The sequence below is a fragment of the Sminthopsis crassicaudata genome, chromosome 4, assembly GCF_048593235.1.
Source record: "Sminthopsis crassicaudata isolate SCR6 chromosome 4, ASM4859323v1, whole genome shotgun sequence".
NCBI classification, from domain to species: domain Eukaryota; kingdom Metazoa; phylum Chordata; class Mammalia; order Dasyuromorphia; family Dasyuridae; genus Sminthopsis; species Sminthopsis crassicaudata.
In genome coordinates, this window is record NC_133620.1 from 208285972 (window position 1) to 208306688 (window position 20717).

General features: G+C 32.8%; 1 protein-coding gene across 3 annotated transcripts in view; it reads left to right on the top strand.

Annotated features, from left to right (window-relative positions):
* FBXL4 (F-box and leucine rich repeat protein 4) overlaps positions 1-20717 on the top strand; it is a 104193-nt gene that overhangs the window by 45851 nt on the left and 37625 nt on the right. For all 3 annotated transcript variants that reach the window (XM_074310233.1, XM_074310235.1, XM_074310234.1), the window contains one exon: positions 6560-6773. In XM_074310233.1, coding sequence (XP_074166334.1) covers positions 6560-6773 — 214 coding nt within the window. The remainder of the gene's footprint in view (positions 1-6559; positions 6774-20717) is intronic.

Sequence of the window (20717 nt, forward strand, 5' to 3'; positions counted from 1 at the left end):
TGTCAAGAGGCCTATGACTTTCACCTAATGCTACTACTACCTTCTTATTAAAAAGGCATGCTCTTCAGATTAGTTACCTGATGCTGGAATGAGTAAACTGATATTAAATTGTTCACTCAAGTGATGTTAATTATTTCAAGGTACAAAATATCATTTAGAAAATGACATTTCTATGCCTATGTATTACTTCAAAAAATTAATTTGTCTTATAAAGATGAGTAATTTGTTTCTATATTAGAGACTTGTTTACTTGATATCATGAGACAGCTTTAGATTCCTTACTTGAAGACAAGTTTATTCAAAATACCATCATCATCATCATCATCAGTAATTATTTTGTGAGAGTCTGCTGAGTGTATCATACTCTCTTGGTGTTGCAATAGAGATATAGATGGGAGGCAGAAAATGGAAAAGCTTAAACTTACATAAAACTAGTTATTTCAAGGTAACAAGCTAACTATAAGAAATTAAATGTTTTAAAGCAGTGATTGTGTTCAAGATAAATAATTGGTTGATGCAGATAAAAATAATTATTATATGTTAATGGTTTCTTCATTTTCACATCCCTTTATATGACCTTCACCCTTGCCCCCTATCCTGGAACTATCCCTACTTAACAAAGAATAAAAAAGATAAAAACAATTTGACAGTATAAACCAACACATTAGCTAAGTTAAACAGTTTGTGCATAATCTACAGCCATATCCCTCCATCTTTCTAAAGAAGAGAGGGAGGTTTATGCTTCTCTTATGGCTAAACTTAGGCATTATAATTATCATGTTCAATTTTGACTTTTTTGATTCCCTTAATTTTAGTAATTTTTCATAGTTTTTTTCTGTTTCATTATTAACTCATATAAATGTTCTCATCTTTTTCTGAATGGTTTCAGTCATCATTTCTTATGGTATTAATAATCACATTGTTCATATGTCATAATTTGGTTAGTCATTCCCTTGTTTATGATATCTGCTTCATCTCTTTTGGTCCTTTCTACTATAAGACATATTTCTGTAAATTTTGCTATGGATGGACCCTCCTTTCTATCTTTGATCTCCTTGGGGCATATGTATGTTAAAAGAGTCTTTTGGTTACTTTCTGACTCTTAAAGTTATCTAGTCCCTATTCTCTATATTCCTCATAGAATCAAAACTTCCAAGATACTCATTCTAGCTTCTCCCCTCTAGGGGAGTTTTTGGAACTGCCCCATAGAGCTTACTCCAAGGATTCCTCTTTTCCATAGTATCTCTCAGAACAATGCCAATGTCCATATAAGACAGAGAAAGAACCTACCCTATGGTAGACCATTTTCTTGCCATGACCTTGATTATGTAGCCCACCACTGATCTGTACCCTCTTGCTCATTACCTTCTTTTTTGCTTCAGAAATTCACTCTCCTAGACTTCACATGCCTCTGGGAGTTTCAGCTCTATTCTAAGGTAGACTGAGTGATCTTTTCAAGCATCAAATCCCTGAGACCATATCTAGGACAAAGTCTGTACCTAGCTCTCTTTCTAGATAGTCTTTCTTTACTTATATAAGCATCCATCATTGCTACTATCAACTCCCTCCTATACTCTCATCCTGCTTTTCAAAACTTCCTTCTCTCTTCCTCCTTGTCTACTTCCCTACAAGTTCTTCTTTTCCTGAGACCATCAAGGCCATATTTCCTTCATTGTTAACCCTCAGTTTGACTCAAGCATATCAAACACTTCCTAAAGCATGCTATATCCTTCCCTTTTCATTTATTCTACAGTTTCATGATGCAGTTCCTAAAAGAACATTCACTTGTAGGCAGTTGTCACCAGATTCTGTCTATAATGCCCCAGTCCTACTCCTTCATTGTTATTTCCACATGATTTTTGCCTTCACCTCAGTTTCCTCATGCATATCCAGTAAGAGACTTCCTAGTTTCTGCTATCCGATTGCTGTTGTAGTCCTTGGCTTCTGCTTTTATTCATTCCTCCTGCATTTCTGTTGTTTGGAGAGTTTGGGAAACATATAACCTTTTCAAATTTGGTTTCCTTCCTAAAAATTGTTCAGATGCCTCTTTATTAAACACTCACCTTTTAAATTTATAGTTAAGCTCAGTTTTACAAGGTAGGTCACGCTAAATTCCAATATTCTTTGGGACACACTGTTCCCTTCCCTCTTGCATTTTCCAATTGGTGCAGAAGAATCTTGTGTTATTCACATTTTGAAGTGAAGGTCTTTTTCTTGGTCTCTTGCAAAACTTGTTTTTTTCTGAATTGGGCCATTAAATTTAACTGCAAGGTGCTATGCTGACTATAAGTTTTGATCTCATAATTCTCATTTCTCTTGTAAACCTCTCAAGCACAGCATCTTGTGGTTCCATATTCTGAAATTCTAGAGTACTTTTGTCCCATTGTGTTGGATCATTTTCCTGTATTTATTCATAGATGCCTGAACTCATATTAGCTCTGGAGGCCATAGTCTGCTGTTAAAGTCTCACTTAATGATTTTTCTCCTTATATTCAATATCTTTTGAGTTTTCTTCTTCTTGAGATTTTTGATAACTTAAGTCCTCCCCCCTCCCACCTTAATTTTTTCCTGTTACTCACTTTCTAACTCTATCCCCTCTATGGTTTTCCTAGCGGCTAGATTTCAGAGGGTTTTAAGCCTCATCCCACTCTGAGCAATTCATAGTTTACTAGCCTAAGTCTCTGTCTCAGGTGACTTTGAATTGGATGAACAGAGATACTGAGCTTTTTCTATCAAGATTAGTAAAATACTTCACAAAAAGTCCTCTCCCTAGGCCTGTCCTAGTGTCCTCTCTTATTCTCTCTGTTCCTCAGTTCTCTAGGTACATACTAGCAATTCAGAGAGCTGCCATATTAGTGTTACAGAATTGATTTCTGCAGTTTGGGTCTTTTGAGGCTTTGAGAGAAGGTGAGACTGAGGTGTGGGGTTAAGCTCTATTTCAAGTAGAGGCCTATGATCTACTCTACGCTGCTTGCATAGAGTTTTTAAAGCATATTGATGGCATGGCACTGTGTAGCTCTGATGGTCCCAGCAAATTTCTTTAGCATGGAATCTGTATCTCCTTGGCACTGGAAGAAAGAGTAGGTATTGGGGTATGTTGTTGAGTTTTGGTTATTTTTGTGTATTGGTTATTTAAGTTTTGTTTCAATCCCATATATCAGGTTCTTGAATCAGCTAGTGTAGCTTTGAAGCTCATAGCACAGTGGTGGTAGGGAAGAGGGTGTTGAGTACACTCAGGATAGATGTTAGTTCATGAATTTGGATTTTTTTTTTAAAACTTCTTTTGGATTCTAGGTATCTTAGATCATGAAGATAGCTGAAGTTGCTTTATCTTTGGTATATAATTTCTATCTGGAAGGGATTTGAGAAGTAGTGAGAATCACAGAAAGTGTATAGTTCTCCATCTTGTTGGTCCCATGATCTTGAAGTCTTGGTCACTTTCTTAACATAATTCCAAATTCCTCCCAAAATGGTTGGGCCATTTCATAGCTTCAACAACACATTAGTATGTCTATCTTTGCATAGCCCCTCCAATATTGTCTATTTCCATGTTTTTTCATCTTTGCTAATTTTCTGGGTATGAAGTGAAATCTCAGAGTTGTTTGATTTTTTCTTCTCTTATTATTGATATTTTTCACATGATTATTTGGTGATTTGAAATTCTTTTATTTGGCCACTTTTTCATTGGAGAATAGCCTTAGTTTAAATTTAATAAGTTAATTTTGCCCAGTCATAATATATCTATCTATCTATCTATCTATCTATCTATCTATCTATCACAAGAGTTTATGTTTTAATGTCATATGCTCTTAGTTATGTCCCAATATCTTAAATGTGGAGCTATTATATTATATTATTAATAGTATTCTTATTGCTCTTGAAAAAAGTGTGGGATAATGAATAGAACTGACCTAGAACCAGGAAGATTTGGGTTCAAGTCCAGACTCTTAACATTTCCTAGCTTTGTGATACTGGGGATATTCCTATCTTCACCTCACAGTGCTTTTGACGTCTGTTTAAGATTATAAAGAAAGAAGGTGGTGACTTGCATTGGCAAAAGATATTTCCTCATGATAACAGTAAAATTATAAGTTCAGTCCTTGGCCCTGTTTTACTTAAATGCACTCAACCAATAGTAATAGATAGAAATATCTGATTGTTAATATTGAGTTCAACTTAATTCATTGCTGATTCTAAGTCACATACGTTGTCTCCTGCAGATTTTTAAAAAAGAAATTGACTTATAAAGTTATGTATAGTAATATAGAAAATAAGTTATGAATTATATTTTATCATATCAATTGGTATTCCTTTGGAAATATCTCAGTTACGTAGAATTAATTACTTCAGGTATAGGATAGGAGGAAATACTTTATCCAATTAACTTAAAATATTAGAGGATGGTTAATTTGTTATTTACTTCTAACGTATGAAACAATATATTAATAAAGGTGGTTTTTCATCATAAGTGAACAACACAGCTGATAGCAGTTACCTATATAAATTTAAGAAACTCCCTTCTGGCTTTACACTTCTATGATTTCAAATCTATTAAAATGTTTACTTATACATTATTAATTTTTACATATTCTACATTGTTTGTTTTTGAAGATTCATATGCATTTCCATTAAAAAAAAATGGCAAGACCAGATTAAGTAAACAGATTAGGGATTATGTTTGACTCTTTTTTCTCTAGATAGTTTTTGAGTCACAGCTAAGAACATTTAATCTCTAACAATTTCTTTAGTTACTGAAACTCAAGTTTTACATAAATTGTTTAGACTTGAAAGAAAGAAGGTCATTGAGAATCAAAGGGGATTTAAAACAAGGTTTTAGAGAATATTTAGAAGCCATAGCATCCTAAATTCATTACTATAAAACATGACTTTTGCTAATTAATAGCCAATTAATAAAATAATATAATGGTTACTTTTAAATATTCTTTTACTATTCCTATTTTTGAATTAAAATTATTTTACCTATTTTGTTTTATTAAACATTTATAAACTACAAAGTTGTCATTGTGATCAATTCTGATGGATGAGACCCTCTCCAACAATAAGATGAACCAAATCAGTTCCAATAGAGCAGTAATGAACTGAACCAGCTACACCCAGCAAAAGAACAATGGGAGTTGACTATGAACCACTACATAGAATTCCCAGTCCCTATATTTTTGTCTGCCTACATTTTTGATTTCCTTCACAGGCTAATTGTACGCTGTTTCAAAGTCCGATTCTTTTTGTACAGCAAAATAACTGTTTGAACATGTATACATGTATTGTATCTAACTTATACTTTAAATTAATTTAATTTAATAAAATTAAAAATTGTCAATGCTGGAAAATTACCTATGCATAAAATTTTTGTAAAAATTAATCTGATTAATTAATTAAAAACAAAAAACAAATATTGCCCAATTTTGTTTTGGTGGTGACTAAGTAATATATTTAATATAATAATATATTTACATTAATGAATAAATAAAATATGTCTTTAAATGTATGAATATATATCTTTAATCTATATAAAAATATACACACACATATGACACTTGGGAATTATAGTAAAATCAGTTAGATTTGGATAACTTCAGAGCACTTGGTATGAAACAGAAAAACTGTCCCATTGCATATTTCTCAGTTTGAAATTTAAGATAGTAAGGCCTAATAATTAAAGTTAACATTTGATTATTAACATACTTCAATAACTTAAGTAGGTATTCTAAGGCTAAATCTCATTGTAAGTCTTCAAAATTCTTGACAAGGACTAAGGGTTAAAAATTTATTCAAATTAATGATACTTAAAGGACTAGTTTTTACAGGTTGCCAAAATCAAGACCCTTGGTTTCATGGCAACAAAACTTGGGCAGACAGTAAGCCATTTAAAATTAAAGCTGGTTGAGAGAGAGAAGACCTGATATTTGTTCAGTTAATTTTGGTTCTTGTTCCCCATTATTTTCAGCTTATAGTTAAGTTTAATTTGATAGGGAATACTTCACAGCTGTCTACTCCAGCCAATACAGAAGTTTATGAAAATAGAAATAAGGCAGGTAGTAAAGTTTTTATTTATTTTTTATTAGATTTGTGGTAGTTTAATTTAGTACTATTTTTGTGTGGTATTTGTTATGTGATATCCATGATTGAGTAGTTAGTATTATGAAAACATCTCTTCCAAATTTCCAGAAAATTTGGAAAGGAAAGAAATTTTTATCTAACTAGGTTGTGCTTACCAGCTAAAATGTGAATGTCATTATTAGTAGGAGAAAAAGTGTTCTTTGCTCTGTAAATTTCTTGCTGTGTGTTGACTGAGTTTTTTTAGTGAAGTGTAGCCTCTTAATTTATTTTCTCAGGTTAAATTTATTTTAGTCTAACCATGCATATTTTTAGTATGCAGATGAATATAAGAGAATTTAAGTGTTCCAAGTTATAAATTTGCTATAATAGAAATGCATATTTGTAACAGCATCTGTTTAGAATTGACAGTATTCCAAAGCTCTGCAAAAAAAAAAATATATATATATTTTTTTCCAATTTGCTTGAAAAATATTTTTCACAGGTTCCTGAAAATTTGTGGATCTGAATTAGTACGCCTTGAATTGGCTTGTGGCCACTTCCTCAATGAAACTTGTTTGGAGGTTATTTCTGAGACATGTCCAAATCTTCAGGAATTAAATCTCTCTTCTTGCGATAAGTTACCACCACAGGCTTTCAACCACATTGCCAAGTTGTGTGGCCTTAAGCGACTTGTCCTTTATCGAACGAAAGTAGAGGTAAGAATTACCCATTTACTTTTGTCATCTTCCATGACCAAATTATAAGCTTATCTTGCCTAACGTTGTTAGGTGGTTCTTTCACAATATGATTTTAGATGGAAACATTGGCTTAGAGAATAGTTAGTTCCATAGTAATAATGTCATAAAGGAAATGTATATTCTTGAGGTTGAGTTTGATAGATGACCAGATGGAGCTGCTAGGGCAATTTTAGTGATGGAGAAAAAGGTATGGGATGGAGTAATCTCAGTGGATCAAGAAGCACTCTGGTTCTGGTTGATTTTAGTGAAAGCAGTGACCCTCAGTAGAGGAATGTTCCTGAAGATAATATAATACTAAATAAAATAGAACCATATTTGGGAAGGGTATTTAGTGAGTTTTAGGTGGAAGTAGATAAAGAATAGAGGAATTAGATGAATCTAGCCATAGAGGGTTAAGGGTAGAAAGCTAATTAGTGGGATTGGGGAAGGAGTATATTAGTTTGTTGTCTGCTGATTAAATTAACAGTAAAATCTTTAATTAATAGCAGAGTTTTATAGTATTAAGGTGGATAGTTGATTATGTCTTAATGATATTACAAAATTTCCTTGGTTTTAGTTTATATGTGTGTCATAGGTAACATAATTAGTTGACTGCTTATACTGTTAATGTGATTTTTCATTTAAAAATTATAAACATACTAAAATTTCTCATATTTAGAGCAGTTAGTTATTTTTTTCATATTTGCATCCTTCAAATGAGAGGATATTGGGGGATGAAATGGGCCATAACTTTGGGTAAAGCGAGTAAGTACTCTTGAAAAAACATTATTTAATTTGTTGTATTTTTTGAGAATTCTGAACTTAATAAATACTAACTAAAGTGAGTATTTCTTTCTAGACTATAAAGCATAAAGAGAAAATTGTACATAAAAATGAGTATTATGTACAGCTTGCTTTTCTTTTAAAATATATAATAAATTGAACATGTAACTTTCAAAGCTGTCCTTCCTTCTGGCCTTCCTTCTGTTCTCTTCTATGCATTTCAAAAACATATCTCAGGGACTCTCTTTTCTTTTTTAATTTTTCTTTCTCTTTTTGGGCAGTCCCCTCCCAAGCTCCTCTCTTCTTTCCCAGAAAAGAAAAATAAAACCTTTGTAACAGATATTCATGGTTAGACCAAAAATTCTCATATTGGTCATGTCTGAGCATATCTTTGTTTTGTTTTGGATGAGTTTCTCTCTCTCTGGGCAGTGTGTTTTCTTATCAGTTTTCTCTTTGCAGATTATAGTTCTTAAATCTTTCAAAGCTGTTTTTCTTTATTCATGTCGCTGTTGTATAAATTCTCTTTGTTCTGCTTGCTCCATTATGCATCAATTCATATAGTTTTTCTAGTTTTCTTTGAAATTATCCCTTTTATCATTTCTTAGAACACAATATCTCATTACAATCACATACCATAATTTATTTAGCTCTTCCCCAATTCATAGGTATAACCTTAGCCTCCAGTTCTTTACTATGACAAAAAGAGCTACTTTAAATATTTTTGTATATATGGGTCATTTTCTTCAATCTTTGATCTCTTTGGTATGTAGGTTTTACAAGGATATTGTTGAGTCAAAGGGTTTATACAATTTAATGATTATGAGGATATAATTTTAAATGTTTCCCAGCACAGTTGGACCAGTTCACAGATTGACCAATAAGAGTGTATTATTATACTTGATTTCCCTCTAACTATTTGTCATTTTCCTTTTTTGGTCATCTTTGACAATATAAGTTATAAAATAAAATCTTAAAGTTGTTTTAATTTGTGTTTCTCTAATATTTAATGATTTGGAACAATTTTACACATACTTATTGATAGCCTTGAGTTTTTTTAATTTGAAAATTACCTATTATATATTACTATACTTATTTATTGAAAAATGACTCTTAAATTTGAATCAGTTTCTTACATATCTTGATTTGTGGTCTTTATCAGAGAAAATTTTTTCAAAGATATTTTTTTTGCAAAAAATTCCTTCCAATTTTTATTGTGTTTTTTTTCTTCTAAAACAGCAACTTGGAAGTCAGCATTATCCAGTTTTAGTCTTTGAGGAATAGTATTTATGTTACTATAATTTAATTTATTTTTCAAAAAAATTTTTTCTTCAAAAAACATTACACACATACCCACACAACTATATTCTAAGACTGTTGTGTTCAAGGCTATAGAATAGTATGAGTACACAGAAGAAAAATTAAAATACTCTTTTTTCCTTTAGGAGCATATATTCTGCTACAGAGTATAGATGATGTGTAATATAGATACAGATAAGTTGTTGAGCTTAAGATATCACTGGGAATATCCAGGATGACATATTCAGCAGGATGTTAGAGATAACTAGAGTTTAAGAAAATAATTATAATATAAAAATTATACATTATAATATAAAAATGTTTGGAGACTTTAGCTGTCTAGACCTTTGCTAGGTCTTATTCTCTGACTAAAGGAGAGCAAGTGATAATATCTTACCTTAATGAGGATTTTATCCTTCAGAAAATGAAGGCACTAAATGGGCAATTTGTATTCTGGACCTGACCCTCGCCACAAGAAAGAACTGGTTGTCAAGGGGTAGAAATGATGAGAAATTTGTCAGGGAAATGACCATTCTAGTTTAGAATTTGTGATAGAGTAAATCTAAGCATGGTCTGACTTGTACCCTACTTTTGGGGGAAGCTAATTTCAGAAGATTCAAGAAGGTATAAGAAGGATGATAACCTAAATTCTTCAATGTAAAATCAACTGAGAAAGTACAGAAAACTGTGTTTTGAAATTCTGCAGAAAGACAAACCTCCCATCAACCATCTTACAAAAATATAAATAAACAAAACCAAATATACAAGCTTGACTTTATCCTTCAGGATAAATTAATACTAAAACTCAGGATAAGCTAAAGTTGAGGAAAGCTAAAAATATAAAAAATAGTTTTTAGTGGTACATTTGGGGAAACAAAGAGTATAAAAGAAAGAACATGATTATTGTTCAGGTTCTTACCTCAGTAAAATGACCACTCCTTGAGGTAAAAGATGATTTCATTTTTGTCTTCCTGTTCCTCACTCCTTTACACAATGTAATTGTTTGTTGAATTATGTTAAGTTAAATTAAATTAAGCTGACTGACCAAAAGTGGAGAATTGTTGATAAAATTAAGATGGCTAATAGGGAGTTGATTCTCAAGATAAGCTGGGAGATATAGATAATAAGGATTCTAACTACTTTTGAAAAATTGTCACCAGACCCAAATGATACCTCCATGAGCTGGCAGGTATAAATGATGACATACAGTCAATGATACCTCAGCGTTCATGGAGAATAGGAAAGATATACCAGGATTGGAACAGGGTACATGTTTTGATTTTCAAAAATGGTAAAAGAATAGATTCTGCAAGCTATAGATCAGCTGTACCCTAGAGAGATCAAAGAGAGGAACAGGATCCCGAAATACATAGACACTTACAGCAGTTCTTATTATAGTAAAAACTAGAAGTGAATGAGGTGCCCATCTATAAGGGAGCAGCCAACACATTCATGTCTATGAATATATATATAATGGGCAGTTTATTGTGTTCTTCAATTCTGAAAGAGATAGTTTCAGTGATATCTGGGAAAATTTTATAAACCGATTTAAAATTATGTAGTAGAATCTGGAGAACAATTTATACAATAATAGACAAACAATCTTGAAAGATTCCCACCCCCCCCACATGCTGGGGTTAAGTGACTTGCCCAGGGTCACACAGCTAGGAAATGTTAAGTGTCTGAGATCAGATTTGAATTCGGGTCCTCCTGAATTCAGGGCTGGTGCTCTATCCACTGCACCCTAGCTGCCCCCAATCTTGAAAGGTTTAAGAACTCTGATCCAAGCAATGACTAACCATGATTCTATGAGACAAATGAAGAAACATATTACCCAACTACTGAGAGGAGATGGATTACAGAACAAGACATATATTTTCAGATATGACCAGCATAGGAAGTTATTTTTTCTTTTGTTTTCATTAAAATTAAATTTCTTTTTTTTCCTTAATGATATATTATTTTTCCTATTACATTTAAAATTAGTTTTCAGCATTCATTTTTTGTAAAATTTTGAGTTCCAAATTATTCTGTCCCCTTCGTTTACTTCCCCTTTCCCCAAGATAACAAGCAATTTGATATAGGTTATACATATAGATTCGTTTTGAACATATTTCCCAATTAGTCATGCTGTGAAAGAAAAATGGGAACAAAAAGGAAAAAAGACAAAGAAAATATAAATTAAAGAAGGTAAAAGTAGTACAGCATGGGAATTTATTTTGGTTGATAAAGGTTTTGTTTTACTTTGTTTTTATTAGGAGAGAGTTAAGATAAAGAGAGAGAGAAGGGGGAAAAAGAAGAGAGAGAGAGAGACAGAGAGAGACAGAGAGAAGGGAAGGTTATGGTTACAAAAAACTAAATCAAAATAAAGAATATAATTAAAGTATTTCTTCAAAATTCATAGAAAAGACTATAGGGAAGACCAGAAGAAAATACAGTTAAGCAGGACTGCTTTGAAAGTCACATGTTGGCTTTATTGTGTACTTTAAAAGAAAGCCATAAATAACAGAAATTTGCCATTTCACATACAATTTTTTTTCTTGCTTTATGAATGTGGAGATGATTGTTTTAATATATTTGTTAACATTATAAAAAATTTAAATGAATAAAACATATTTCTTGCCAAAGAGCTTGATTTCAAAATCATGGGAAAATTCTAAAATGGATCATTAAATAATTGACTAATGATCATTTGAAATAGAAAGTATGATTTGGTAATCATAGTCAACTTGACTTCTTCAAGAATAGATAATGCCAGAATAAACTTATGTTCCTTTGCCATGTGGTTAATAAACTAATAGATTAAGTGAATGCTGTATATGTAGTTTATTTAAATTTAAGCAAAGAATTTGGCAAAATTTCTCAAAAATTATTATAGATAAGGTGCCAGAATGTGTGCTAAGGAATAGTATAGTCAGATGAACTTGAAATCAGTGGAAGGGTCAGAACATGTCATTAATATTTTGGTTGGATTTGAAAGGAGGTGGAATAGCCCAGGAATCTGCTTGATTCTCTTACTAAATTTTTATATGGTGCAAAGCCAGGAGAATAACGAATATGCTGTCAGAGTATGAATTCATAAAGATATCAGCAAGAATCAGATAAAATAAAATGAAATTTAATATACAGTAATGTAAAATATTACCCTTTGTTTAAAAAAAAACCAACTTCAAAAGCACAAGATGTAACAAAAACAAATAAACAAATAAAAAAACAAAAAAAGAAAACCAACTTCATAAGTACATGAATCAAAAATTTTTCTGAAAATGACCTGGGAGTTTCAGTGAACTATAAGTTTGATATGAGTCAGCATTTTGATGTGGTAACCCAAAAGATTATTTAAATTGCATAGAGAGGATTAGTGAGATGATTGGACTGCAAGAGTATATCTACCTTCCCTTGTCAGAACAAATCTAGGGAATTGTGTTTTGTTCTGGATGTTTTCTTTTAGGTAGAATGTTGATAAACTTGGAGATCATTGAGGAAGTTAGCCAGAATGGTAAAAAGCCTTAAATCAGCTGAAGGTATTGGCACTGTATAGTCTGGAAAAGAGAAGACTTAGAGGAATACAAGGATACTTGTCATGAAATATTTGAATGACTGTTAACATGGAAAAGAGATTAGACTTTATCTGTTGGACTCCAGAAGGCAGAAAAAAGATGGAATGGATAGGAGGGAGATTCAAAAAAGAAAAGTTAGGCAGCAAGTAAGAAAAAACTTGTAATAACTAGAATCACCCAAAAGTGGAAGGGGTTCCCTCTGGAAGTCTTCAAGCCAAGTTTGCATAAACACCTGTCCTGTATATTTTAGAAAAAAAAATTATTCATATGTAAATTGAACCAGATATCCTCTGAAGTATTTTCTATGATTCTGAGTTTCAGGTAACACAATAATAGAGCTGGAGAAAGTGATTCCTAATTTTCCTGTCATCAATGTAACTTTTTATGATCAAACTGTTTTTGTTTGATCATTTTGGGAGGGTGGGGGATGCTGTTGTTTTCAGAGCAAATTCTGGTTGTTTGCAAATTTTTGGTGCTTCCAAGGTATATATGATACAATGAGAGGTAATGGTGACTGCTCTCCTGGCCTGTATTGCTGTCATTTGCCAGGAACCGCCCCTGTTCCCCCGCAGAACAAGTGCTAGTACTCTTCTTGACCTTGGAACTTTGATTAGGTCCCCTGCTCTCCTGTGACCTGTGTTTCCACTGGTGCACCTCTCTATCTTGAAGCTATGGTCACAGCCCCTGTTCCACTGTAGTAAACTGAGAAGGAACTCTGAAAACAGCTGCACAAAACCACTGAAGTTGGGGATATTGCTATGAGAGCTATTGAGGAAAATAATTCCTTAAAAATTAGAACTGATCAAAAAGTTATCAAACTGTACATACCCTTTGATTCAGCAGTGTTTCTACTGGGATTATATACCAAAGAGATCTTAAAGGAGGGAAAGGGACCCACATGTGCAAAAATGTTTGTTGCAGCCCTTTTTGTAGTGCCAAGAAACTGGAAAGTTTCAATTGGAGAATGGCTGAATAAATTATGATATATGAATGTTATGGAATAATATTGTTCTATAAGAAATGACCCGCAGGATGATTTCAGAGAGGCCTGGAGATACTTACATGAACTGATGCTAAGTGAAATGAGCAGAATCAGAAGATATACATAGCAACAAGACTGTATGACAATCAATTCTGATAAATGTGGCTGTCTTCAACATTGAGATGATTCAAACCAGTTCCACTTGTGCAGTGAGAGGCATCTACATCCAGAGAGAGAACCGAGGGGAGAGAGTGTAGAACACAACATAGCATTCTCCCTCTTTCTGTTGTTATCTGCTTGCATTTTGCTTTGTAAATAAAAAGTTTTAATGATTAAAAAATAATAAAATGTCAGATTAAAAAAATTAGAACTGAGCAAATGGAAGCTAATGACTTTGTGAGAAATCAAATTACAATAAATCAAAACCAAAAAAAATAAAAAAAAAATAGAAAAAATATCTCATTGGAAAAACAACTGATCTAGAAAATAGATCCAGGAGAGATAATTTTTTAAAAAAAATATTGGTCTATAGGAAAGTCATAATCACAAAAAGCCCTTGGACATTCTTTTTCTTTTTTTTTTTTTTTAAATAATAGTAGTTTGCATTTACTAGATATATACATGGGTAATTTTACAACATTGAGAATTGTCAATCCTTTTGTTCTAATTTTTCCCCTCCCTCTCCCCCCAGATGGCAGATTGACCAATACATGTTAAATATGTTAAAGTATAAATTAAATACAATATATGTATTCATGTCCAAATAGTTGTTTTGCTGTACAAAAAGAATCGGACTTTGAAATAGTGTACAATTAGCCTGTGAAGGAAATCAAAAATGCAGGCAGACAAAATTAGAGGGATTGGTAATTCTATGTAGTGGTTCATAGTCATCTCCTATAGTTCTTTCGCTGGGGCTAGCTGGTTCAGTTCATTACTGCTCTATTGGAACTGATTTGGTTCATGTCATTGTTGAAAATGGCCACATCCATCAGAATTGATCATCATACAGTATTGTTGTTGAAGTATACAACGATCTCCTGGTCCTGCTCATTTCACTCAGCATCAGTTCATCAAGTCTCTCCAGGCCTTTCTGAAATCATCCTGCTAATCATTTCTTACAGAACAATAATATTCCATAATATTTATATACCACAATTTATTCAGCCATTCTCCAATGGATGGGCATCCACTTAGTTCCAGTTTCTGGCCCCTACAAAGAGGGCTGCCACAAACATTCTTGCACATACAGGTCCCTTTCCCTACTTTAAGATCTCTTTGGGTTTGATAACTTTTTGAGCATAGTTCCAAATTGCTCTCCAGAATGGCTGGATGTATTCACAATGCCACCAACAATGTATCAGTGTCCCTGTTTTCCCACATTCCCTCCAACATTCTGCATTATCTTTCCCTGTCATTCTAGCCAATCTGACAGGTGTGTAGTGGTGTATCAGAGTTGTCTTAATTTGCATTTCTCTGATTAATAATGACTTGGAGCATCTTTTCATATGGCTAGAAATAGTTTCAATTTCTTCATCTGAGAATTGTCTGTTCATATCCTTTGACCATTTATCAATTTGAGAATGGCTTGATTTCTTATAAATTAGAGTCAATTCTCTATTTATTTTGGAAATGAGGCCTTTATCAGAACCTTTGACTGTAAAAATATTTTCCCAGTTTATTATTTCCCTTCTAATATTATCTGCATTAGTTTTGTTTGTATAAAAACTTTTCAATTTGATATAATCAAAGTTTTCTACTTTGTGATCAATAATGACCTCTAGTTCTTCTTTGGACATAAAGTCATTTCTCTTCCACAGGTCTGAGAGGTAAACTATCCTATGTTCCTCTAATTTATTTATAATCTCATTCTTTATGTCTAGGTCATGAACCCATTTTGACCTGACCTTGGTGTACGGTGTTAAGTGTGGGTCAATTCCTAGTTTCTGCCATATTAATTTCCAATTTTCCTAGCAATTTTTGTCAAACATTGAGTTCTTATCCCAAAAGTGGGGTCCTTGGATTTGCCAAACACTAGATTATTAAAGTTATTTATTATTTTGTTGGACATTATTTTTCAAGAAATTATCAAGAAACACTGTTCTGATATTTTAGAACTAGAGGGTAAAATAGAAATTGAAAAAATCCACTGATCGATCACCTCCTGAAAAGAGATCCCAATATCAAAACACCCAGAAATATTACAGCCAAATTCTGAAACTCCCAGGTCAAGGAGAAAATATTGTAAGTATGCAGAGAGAAACAATTCAAGTTTTAGTGGAGCCACAGTCAAAATAGCACAAGATTTAGCTGGTTCTGTATTAAAGGATCAAATATATAGGGAACTGATTCAAATTTATTTTTTTAAAAGCTATTATCCAGTTGATAAATGATCAAAAGATATGAATTATGTTCAAAGGAATATAAAATCATGTATTTCCTTTTTCTTTAAGGAATTGGACAAAGAATTGGAAATTGAGGGATTCCCATCAAATGGGAATGGCTAAATAAATTGTGATATGTGATTATGATGGAATGTTACTGTTCTGTGGGAAATGATGAGCAGGATGCTCTCAGAAAAACCTGAAAAGTTCTCCATAAATTCAAGCAAAGTGAAATGTACCGTATACCAATAATAGCAATGTTGTGGGGTGATCAGCTGTGAATGGCTTTATTATTCTTAGCAATACAATGATCCAAGACTCCTCCCCTAAGGACTTATGATGAAAAATGCTATCCATACCCAGAGAAAGAACTGGTTGCGTTTGAATACAGATTGAAGCATACTCTTTAAAAAAAAAAAAAAATCTTTATTTTTCTAGAGGGTGGGGTTTGTATGTGTGTGAGATAGATCTGTGATTTCTTTCGCAAGTATGACTTTTATGGAAATGTTTTGCATAATTTCACATATGCTTTTTTAATGGGGAATGATGAGGGAGAATTTGGAACTTGAAGCTTTAAAAATAAATGTGCAAAATTATTTTACCTGTAATTGGGGAAAATAAAAATATTAAAAGAAAAGGAAAAAATTAAAAATAAATAAAATATATCTGTAGTTAATAAATGAACAAATAAAAGTACAACGCAACATAGATGATTTTAATTTGTAATATGAGTCAATATAGTGCCCACAAGGATCCCTCTCTATTTGAATTTGACACTATTGGTGTCAATGAGCTAAAGATCATAGACTTTCTTGTTTGCCATGTTATCCAACTTACATTGAATCTGCAGTTCACTAGAAGCCCCAGATCTTTTTCAGGTGAACTTCTGTTTATTTATTCGTCCTCCAACTTATATGGGCTTTTTTTTGGTAAGTTTTTTTTTTTTTTTTAAACAACATAAAACTTTGTGACAGCTAAGATGGTACAGTAGTTACAGCATTGGGTTTGAAATCAGGAAAGCTTATTTTCATGAGTTCAGATCTGGCTTCAGAAACTTATTAGTTATGTGATAATGAGCAGGTAACTTAACTTTAGTTTTCTCATCCCTAAAATGAGCTGGAGAAGGAAATGACAAGCTACTCTAGTATCTTTGCCAAGAAAATCCCAACTCGGGTCTTTAAGATTTAGGTATGATTGAAAATGTCTAAATAAGACTTTATTTCTATAAAATTTCACTAAATTTTATTTAGCTCAGTGTTATAACCCAGATATTTCCAAATTAGAGGTCATAGCCATCAGGGAAATATTCAATTCAATTCAATTCAATAAGAGCCTACTATTTGCCAAGTTCTATGGTAAGTGGTGCTGAGGATACAAATTTTTAAAAGCCGGTATGCCTTTGAGGAATTTAAATAATCTAATGGGGAAGACAGCACACAAAAGGAAAGGGGCACCCACCATGTTTCATGAAGTCCAAACCAAGCAGAGGTGCTAATGAAAAGTAGAAAGTTATATTATTGGTGAGCAAACAGAAAGAGAATATGAGTGAGAGCCTCTCCAATCAAGTTCACTTTATTTCTGGAAAAAATATTATGTATTTTGCAGCTGCCACATAAGTCTTGGGCTTCTGCTGTAGCAGAAGAAAGAGATGCAGGCTGTTGAATAAGCCTAGAGAGGGGAGAAGAGATAGTGCTTAATAATGGACACTAAAGCAGAGGCAGAGGACTAAACTGGTTTGGGACTTGGCAATTTAAGGGACTAGGGTAGTAGAAATGGAGGACCGTCCCCGATAACTATGTCCACTGGCTATATTCTGTCCTCTAAGGGCTGGACAGGTTGTTGATGGCAATAGAGACAAATGAAGACTGAACAAGAGTCTTAAGCTGATAGGGATAGTATGTAGCAGAAGTATAGCCATTATAATAGCTAAGGTCCTAAGGATACAGTAAATATTGATTAAGTGCCTACTGTATGCATAACTGGTTTCAAAGCCAAGTAGACCTAGGTATAAGCTTGCTTCTGACATATACTGCCAGTATGATCCCAAGCAAGTCATCTAATCTTACCTACCGTCCAAAGAGTTTTTGTTTGTGTTATATTTATAAATATTTTCCACAATAGAAATAAAAACTAATTGAATTTGTAGACCCTTTGAAAGAGTTTTAGAGATCTCCAGGATTTTCTGGACCATACTTTGAGAATCACTGCTCTAGGTACCTCCCCTATATTAGTAGAGGGAATTTATTCATTGTGAGTTCACTATACTGGAAATAACAGGTGTAATCGCTGTGCCTCATCTCTAGCTAGGGGAATCAGGTAGTCTTACAGTTGAACTTTGAGGACAACTGAGTACACAATTTTTTTAAACTAATAAGAGTATGTGATCAAACAATTTGGAGACTACTGTACTAGCTCATCAGTATCTTTCTGAAGTCTAATTTTGGCATTCATTGTATTAGTTATCCCTATGAGCCTTGAATCATCTGCATAATTGATAAGCATTTTGGAATTATTTTACTCAGTCTCTCTTCATTTCTCCCTGATTCAAAAGGAGAGATGACTCAACTACTTGCCAAAGATTAGTTCTCTATCTTTCTATCATTGATTTTCATTTCCACTAGGGTCTTGTTTCATCGGTGACTCCCTTTGTCTCATGCATCATCAGTTTATTTCTATGTACTTACTTCTTTCCATATGATTAGGAATATTCCCAGGTCTCCTCAGTCCTTAAAATAACACATAAATGTGTACAAGTTCCCCTCCTTTGATTATGCTCTACCAATAGATTATCATTTCATGTTCATTCTTATTTATAATTCTAAATATTGTGGGGAAAATAAAATTTAAATATGACAGTTTCCCCTTTTTCTTTCTTTTACAAAAATCAGTAGCCTTTTCAGTTTTTAGCCTCCTTTACCGTTCTTCAGAATCATATGCTGTTGACCATTTTCACTTCCTTTAGCATTGCAGACAACAGTTTTTCCTGGTTCTTTTCCTGTCTCTGAACACTTCTTCATAGATCAGAAACTCTTTAAGGTAGGCAAATATTTACAGTGATTTTTCTCATCTTTGACCCATGTTTCTTTTCTCTATATTCTCTACAAAATGGCAGTTTTAAACTGTCATTTCATATTTTCTGTTGGCCATCACCATTTGTATGTTTTGGGGACTCTGAACACTTAATATTTGTGAAACAGAACTTTTCCTCAAAAAAATTTTTCCTTTTATTTCCATTAATGTTCAGACTCTTTTTTTATTCCCTCATTCCCCACATTCAGTAAGTTACCAGACTCTATAAAGTCCAACTTTATAATATCTCTCTGTTCCTTACTCTCCTTTCATAGAAATGCTTCCCAACTTCAAGTCCTTGTTACATAAACATAAACTACTACAACTTCCTCAATTGACCTCTTTACTTTTAATCTCTTCTTTTTAATGCCTCCTTGAATCTCTTCCATCTTTTTCCAACTATTACTAGATTAATATTATGCACAGAGTAGATCATATTATTCCTTTGTTCAGTGTATTTTATTAGTTCTTTTTTTCTTGACTAAATCATGACCTGAAGCTTTCCATGAACTGGCATCTCATGTTATCCAATTATCTTGTCTCCCAGCTCAATGTATGTATTATTCTCCAGCCAAACTTATACTAAATTCTTTCTTGCTTATGTAAAAACACTTCTCTTTCAGCTCTTAGAACTTATATTAACTATTTGTATGAGCTTGGGCAAGTTACCTTACTTCGGTAAGATTGGTGATCAATATTAAATACAAGAAGGTGCTATTCATGATGTTGAGGATAGGAGGGAGAACAAAGAAGGATTTTGTAGTGCTAAGAAATGAGAAAGACAAGGCAGAAATATTCAACTTTTATTTTCCTTATATTTTCTATGATGCAGACAATGGAAAGGATAAAACAAAAATGAGAAAGAGGAAAACCCAAGATAAGTGCAGGAATAGTAAAAGAGTTTTCCTGGATTACTCAAAGAGTTCAAGTCACCAAGTCTGAGCTATCTACATCTGCTAGAAGAATTAGCAGATGTATTTGAGTTGCTGCTATTAGTTACCTTTCACAGATTATACAATGGTGTCATGAGACACGATTAGACATAAGATTGGTGACAGGTAGGCCTTCCAAAAAAGGGAAGATTGGACTTTGTTTCCTGGCAATATTCCCAAGTGTTTGTACAGAAATGGTTTATAAACCATGCATAAAGAGAATTCGATGATCACTACGAGTCAGCATGGTTAACCAAGATAAGTTACTTTCATTCTTTTTCCTTTTTTTTTTTTTCTTTTTTTGGAAAGTTGATTAGTGAACTTGGATTCAGCATAACATTTGACAACATATTACATACTATTCTTATGGACAAGATAGGTTAGATAACAGCACAGATGTTAATTTTTTTTATGAGATAGTTGTAGCTAAGTGACTTGCCCAGGGTCACACAGCTAAGCAATCTTAAGGATTTGAGGCTAGATTTGAAATCAGGTGCTCCTGATTTCAGGGTTGGTGCTCAATCATCTAGTTGCCCCATAGTTGTTAATTTTTGAGGATTTATTTTCTAGCCCAAAACTTTGCTGAAACTGTTCATCGTACTGATTAATATCTTTGATAATTCCTGGGGTTTTCCAAGCAAACTATTTTTAATCAGTAGCCAGAAATATTTTTATGTCTCCTTTATCTATCTTTATTTCTTTATTTCTTTTCTCTTTTCTTATTTGCTTAATTGCTAACATTTCCAGAGCTATATCAAATAATAGTGGAAATGATAAAAATTCTTGTTTCATGCTTACCTTTATTTTAAAAGTTTTACTTTATCCCTTGCTGCATACATGCTTGTTTTTGTTTTTAAATAGATTTTTTTGTGATGTATTTTACAAGATTCCTCTTTGCTTAGATTTTGTAGGTTTTTAGT